At 37.3% G+C, this 6192-nt stretch overlaps 1 protein-coding gene across 1 annotated transcript in view; it reads left to right on the top strand.

The window, feature by feature from the left end:
* Positions 1–162: 162 nt before the first annotated feature.
* Positions 163–6192, top strand: part of LOC104983521 (E3 ubiquitin-protein ligase HUWE1-like) — a gene marked incomplete at its 5' end in the record, with an annotated part of 23422 nt that continues 17392 nt past the window's right edge. Inside the window, 3 exons of the mRNA XM_010832946.1 lie at positions 163–279; positions 953–1159; positions 2768–2920. Coding sequence (XP_010831248.1) covers positions 163–279; positions 953–1159; positions 2768–2920 — 477 coding nt within the window. The remainder of the gene's footprint in view (positions 280–952; positions 1160–2767; positions 2921–6192) is intronic.

The raw sequence follows: 6192 nt of genomic DNA, 5'->3' as shown, positions 1-6192 counted from the left end.
TTTTTTTACTTTTTAACTTTATAATATTGTATTGGTTTTGCCATATATAAGTGTGTTCTATCAAAAGTTAAATTGTTGTGTGTGTTGACATAAGGGTGTTTTTTTTCCCCTGTTTTTTGTCAATGTGTCTCCCTCATACCCCAAAACACCCTTATGTGAATATCTGTTTGTTTTTCTCAGCCTGCAGACTGCAGAGCCTTAATAGACAAACTCAAAGTTTGTAATGATGATCAACTTCTTTTGGAACTGCAGCAGATCAAAACATGGAACATTGGAAAGGTATGTAAACCCATGCTCCCAAAAGAGAAACCACAATGAGGTGACCTCATTCAGCAGTTGCTTAATAAGCATCTAGTGTGTGTGTGTGTATGTCTTGAACATCTCTAGACTGGTAATTTTAGCCTGTGAATGGTTACCAAGGAAATTTTGAAAGAGATGTAAAGGGAAAATTTTGCTCACTGAGGGTGAAGATTGCTTATACAGGTGATGATAAATCTCAACCACAAAATTCCTTTAGTTTAACTGACAATGTGAGTTTGAGATAGTCTCAGGATTTTTACTTTTAGTTTAGAAGACTCTTCTTTCGATAACTCTAAAAAGAAGCACTTCAGATAAAATGGATTTTAGCAGAGAAAGTCCTTGTGTTTTTAGACCTCAGAGTATACCCAGAATTGTCTCTCTGAAGACCTAGCTACAGAGATTTTGTGGTGTCTCCTGGTGTTAGAACATGTATGTTTTGATGGATAAAACAATGAGCTCAGGTCCATATGGCTCAGAGTATGATTTTTCTCATTGGTTTCTGTATTAGTGGGGGATTGAAGAGAAGCAAAGGTGGGAGGTGAACCTGTCTACGTATCATGCTCAGCAATCTATTGTAGCAAAGCTCAGCTGCAAAGTACCCACACAGTACTTTTACCTTATTCTTATATATTCTTTCTCTTCCCTTCTCCAGTGCGAGTTATATCACTGGGTGGATCTGTTGGACCGCTTCGATGGGATTCTGGCAGATGCTGGACAGACAGTGGAGAACATGTCATGGATGCTCGTGTGTGATAGGCCGGAAAAAGAACAACTGAAAATGCTTCTCTTGGCTGTGTTGAACTTCACAGCCTTACTCATTGAGTACAGCTTTTCCCGGCATCTATATAGTTCCATAGAGGTAGGAGAGGTTTAAGCCTATATAGTCTGTTCTTTACTAGAATTCTTCATGTCCATAATAGTGAAATTGTTATTTCTTTCTGATGATTCTTTCCTTTTCTTTATAAAGTTCTGGGGTTTTCAACATCAAAGACAATGGTAAGATGTTTCTTGGCTAAAGAAACCCTTCACAGTGTTGATGAGAAGGTTCTTTACTGTCACATTCACCTCATCTTTTAAGATTAAAGAAATTAATAAGAATGTAAAACATGTATTGAAGTATTCTTGGGAATTTTCAGGAATTTATTTTTGTCCCAAGTTATCAGAGCAGCCCCAGATTACTTTAATATGACATAATTTGATTACCTTGACACATCACTGGACTTGGTGCTCTTCTAAGCTTTAGTGTGCTGCTTTTCAGTCTCTTCTCCCCTCTCCCCAAAATGTATGCTAAAAGCATGCTATGTATTCTTAGAAGAGTATAGTGGGCATGGGAAGTAGTGAACTTTTGAATTCGTCAGGAATCAGTATAAGAAGCAGTTCTCTTCTTTTAGCCTACCTTCAGAGTTTTTATCACTATTGATTTAGTGCCCTGTTGTTTGTTGTGTTACTTTTCCTGTCTTCATTAAAGAACCAGAATCAGAACAAACAGGTAGAAAGTAAATGGTGTAAGAAGAGAAATGAACTGAACTAAAGATAGCACCTGAGCAATCTGTTGAAGATAAAATAAATAAGTTGCAAAAGGAAATCCATAGCTTTCTGGATAATCAGCAGTCAGAAATACTTTGGTTCATTTCCAGCTAAATTACATACTGACTTTAACACTAACCAAATGTTTCAGTATATTGGCGAATTTTTATTGTATTAAAAAGCAAAAATAGTTACTCGGGTTATTGTTAAATACACTGTAACAGTTTGAAGTACCACCGACTGTTGTTATTTTTAGTTTCTATATAAAGAACCCTATATTTTATCTAATTCCAATTTTTGTTGTAAAGGATACAAAAGGAGCAAAAATTATCTTACTCTACTTTTAGTCTAGTTGGAGAGTTAATGTTTTGAGTTCTGCTGTATTAAAATACCACATTTGTCTCTTGTCATTGGTTTCTTGCTGTGGAGATGCCTATGTAATTTTGAACTACTGTTTACATTTTTTAAACTTAAATTGGACTTTCATGCTGCCAGATTGTAAGCTTCTTGAGCATAAGATTGCATGTTGCTGCTACTGCTAAGTCGCTTCAGTCATGTCCGACTCTGTGCGACCCCATAGACAGCAGCCTACCAGGCTCCACTGTCCCTGGGATTCTCCAGGCAAGAATACTGGAGTGGGTTGCCATTTCCTTCTCCAATGCATGAAAGTGAAAAGTGAAAGTGAAGTCACTGAGTCGTGTCCGACTCTTAGCGACCCCATGGACTGCAGCCTACCAGGCTTCTCCGTCCATGGGATTTTCCAGGCAAGAGTATTGGAGTGGGGTGCCATCACCTTCTCCATAGATTGCATATTATAGGTGCTCAAATATTTACACATCTTTTTATATTGTTAAACTTCTTGATAGCTTTGTAATTATTGATAAATCTATTACTCTGTTGGCATTTCAAGTTTTCAAAGTCACCTTTTTGTCCCCTGTAGCACTTGACAACTTTATTGGCTTCTTCTGATATGCAAGTGGTGCTGGCAGTCCTCAACCTTCTGTATGTGTTTAGCAAAAGATCAAATTATATCACACGTCTTGGATCTGACAAGAGAACCCCACTGCTAACCCGGCTGCAGCATTTGGCAGAGGTGAGTCATGGGTGAAGAGTCAAAAGAGCACAAAATTTGGACCCTATTATTCCTTTTCACAGGTGTTTCTTGCAGTGTCAAAATGAATAGGAATCCCTAAGTTAACTTTACTGGCCTAATTGAGTAGGACTATTGGGGACCATTTAGAAGCTAAGTTCCCCCCAAAATCCTAGGAAGTATTCTCAATTTTATGAAGTAATTTTGAGGAATTTCATGGATCTCTGTTCAAAACGAGAATCTCTCTTTATTCAAAAATGCCACTTACCTTATGGAAAGACAGTTTAGAATCAGATTTTACCTGGAAGGACATACTGGCTGCAAAAATCTGGATTTTGAGTCCTGGACTATGTACCTTATTAGTTCTGATAGCAGTTTTTTCATCTGAGAATTTAGTTATATCTACCTTAAGAGTATTTTCAGAATAAAATAAAATGTAGGGTTCTTAGTGCTATCATGTGGTGGTAGTAATTGTTATTGAAGCCAAAAAAACGCTCATGTTAAAAGTTCAGCTTAGTCAAACTGTTGTCTACTATTCCTAGAGACAAATTGATAATACGTAACTAAGATTTGAGAGAGAGAACCATTGCTAGAAAGGTTTCTTCGAAGAAAATTGATAGGGCTAACTTTTTATTAATAAAAGCAGAATAGAAATAGTTACCTCACAAGTCATAAAACTCGAGTTTCAGGCTAATTTTAAGTGTGGTTACTTAAAAATCATTTTTGCATGATTATAAATATAACACATAAAAATTCTAGGATATATAGGAAACTATAAAAAAAAAATCACCAGTTATTCATCTAGATGTAGCATCCCTTAAAATTTGAGCATATTTTGGATTTGCAAATATGAGATTTTTTTAACCATTTCTCATTGAAGTTTTTTGGTGACTCAGTTAACTCAGTTGATGTGAGCCAGTTGTTAATATGCACAGATATTACTGAACTAAAAATGTAGCAGAAGTACTCCAAGAAGTCTTGAATCTGTTAAAAGCCAGTTGGTTTGGTTTTTGTGATGGTCTGGGACACTGGTTCTTAGACTTGGCCATACATGAGAAAGAATTGATTTATTAAAGAATAGGTTAGGGCCTGGTAATGTGCATTGCTAATAAGTTTCTAGGTGAGGCTACTGGTCCAAGGATTATTCTTTGAAAACATTGGTCTAGTCTATCCTATTGGGCAAAGGTACGGAATCTTACCAGATTCTTATAGTTCCATCCCAAAGGCATCAAGACCTTTTCCCCTGATGTCTGAATACATACCCATTCTTTAGCAAATCCTATCTAGTGAGGTAGTATCAAATATGCTATGTGTTCTTAATTGCCAGGATCTCATGGAGACTCTGGTAGGTGAGGACAGTGAGATTCAGAAGTTACATTACTTTTAGGAAAAGCCTATGAACTTTTAGCCTCTGATAAAGTGTGAGATGTGGTATCTGCTCTTTCCAGTGTTGATTATGGTTTTTATCCCAAACCTGGGTGTCAGCCTGAACCTGGCTCCTTGAATCCACATCCACATCTTCCACTTGATAACATTCAAGAAGTATATGACTAATCCTGTGCTGGATCTAGTGTAAAGCTTGTTCTTTTTAAAAAAAACGAAAGCTCACATAGTAGTTGAGAAAGTGATATATATGCATAATTAAAAGGACAAAGAACTAGTTATTGTGAGTAGTACTGATAAGTACCCTGTAATCTTAAACATTCCATAGATTTATCTTGGTGGCATATATTTTTTTCATAATAAAATTATGTGCTCAGTATTTTAACATTTTGGAAATATACAGAAGAAAATTTATAATGATGTATGTATCTGCTCATCATTTTGGTACATTTTCTTAGTCTTCAGGCATATTTCGTTACATATCTGAATGCATATATGTAACTTTATATCCTGCTTTATTTACTTAATGTACTAGCATCCAGTGTTTTCCCATATTAACTTTACATAATTTTGTGAGAAATGTTTCTTTATATTTAATAATGATAACATCTCAGAAATGTCACAACATCACAGACTTTCATGAATCAAGTTTGGCTTGACATGGTCTTTTAAGAATCCCAGATTACTACAACTTTCTTGTTGTTGGTGCTTGAGTCTTATTAGATCACAAAATATAGGAAGATTTGTGGATGACAGTAATAGAACTATTCTAAAACAGGTGGTTGTGACAACAGAAGAAACAGAAGGAAAGTAATTGTGAAGATGTATAGCTCTTACCTGAAGGATCCCATGGACGGAGGAGCCTGGTAGGCTGCAGTCCATGGGGTCGCTAGGAATCAGATATGACTGAGCAACTTCATTTTCACTTTTCACTTTCATGCATTGGAGAAGGAAATGGCAACCTGCTCCAGTGTTCTTGCCAGGAGAATCTCAGGGACGGTGGAGCCTGATGGGCTGCCGTCTGTGGGGTCGCACAAAGTCGGATACGACTGATGCGACTTAGCAGCAGTAGCAGCAGCATAGCTTTTCAAGCTTATTCTGTCTTGCAAATTCAGATCGTTGGTTTGACTTACCTGTTACCCTTAAGTACCATCAAGTGTCTATATATCCCTTATCCTCACAGTTTTCAGCAAATTCTTATTTTTTCAAAGGAAGTCTGGGGAATCATGAAGAAAATATTGAAAATGGAATGAGGAAGTACTTTTCCTATTGGGTATTAGCCTTTTTTTATAAAGCTAAAAGGAATTAGCTGACAGAATGTGGTCCACTGGAGAAGGGAATGGCAAACCACTTCAGTATTCTTGCCTTGAGAACCCCATGAACAGTATGAAAAGGCAAAATGATAGGATACTGAAAGAGGAACTCCCCAGGTCAGTAGGGGCCCAATATGCTACTGGAGATCAGTGGAGAAATAACTCCAGAGAGAATGAAGGGATGGAGCCAAAGCAAAAACAATACCCAGTTGTGGATGTGACTGGTGATAGAAGCAAGGTCTAATGCTGTAAAGAGCAGTATTGCATAGGAACCTGGAATGTCAGGTCCATGAATCAAGGCAAATTGGAAGTGGTCAAACAGGAGATGGCAAGAGTGAACGTCGACATTCTAGGAATCAGCGAACTAAATCGACTGGAATGGGTGAATTTAACTCAGATGACCATTATATGTAATACTGCGGGCAGGAATCCCTCAGAAGAAATGGAGTGGCCATCATGGTCAACAAAAGAGTCCGAAATGCAGTACTTGGATGCAATCTCAAAAACGACAGAATGATCTCTGTTCATTTCCAAGGCAGACCATTCACTATCACAGTAATCCAAGTCTATGCCTCAACC

Source organism: Bison bison, unplaced genomic scaffold, assembly GCF_000754665.1.
Source record: "Bison bison bison isolate TAMUID 2011002044 unplaced genomic scaffold, Bison_UMD1.0 scf7180017862967, whole genome shotgun sequence".
NCBI classification, from domain to species: domain Eukaryota; kingdom Metazoa; phylum Chordata; class Mammalia; order Artiodactyla; family Bovidae; genus Bison; species Bison bison.
Note: the sequence above shows the minus strand (reverse complement) of the source record. Positions and strands in the feature narration are given on the sequence as shown.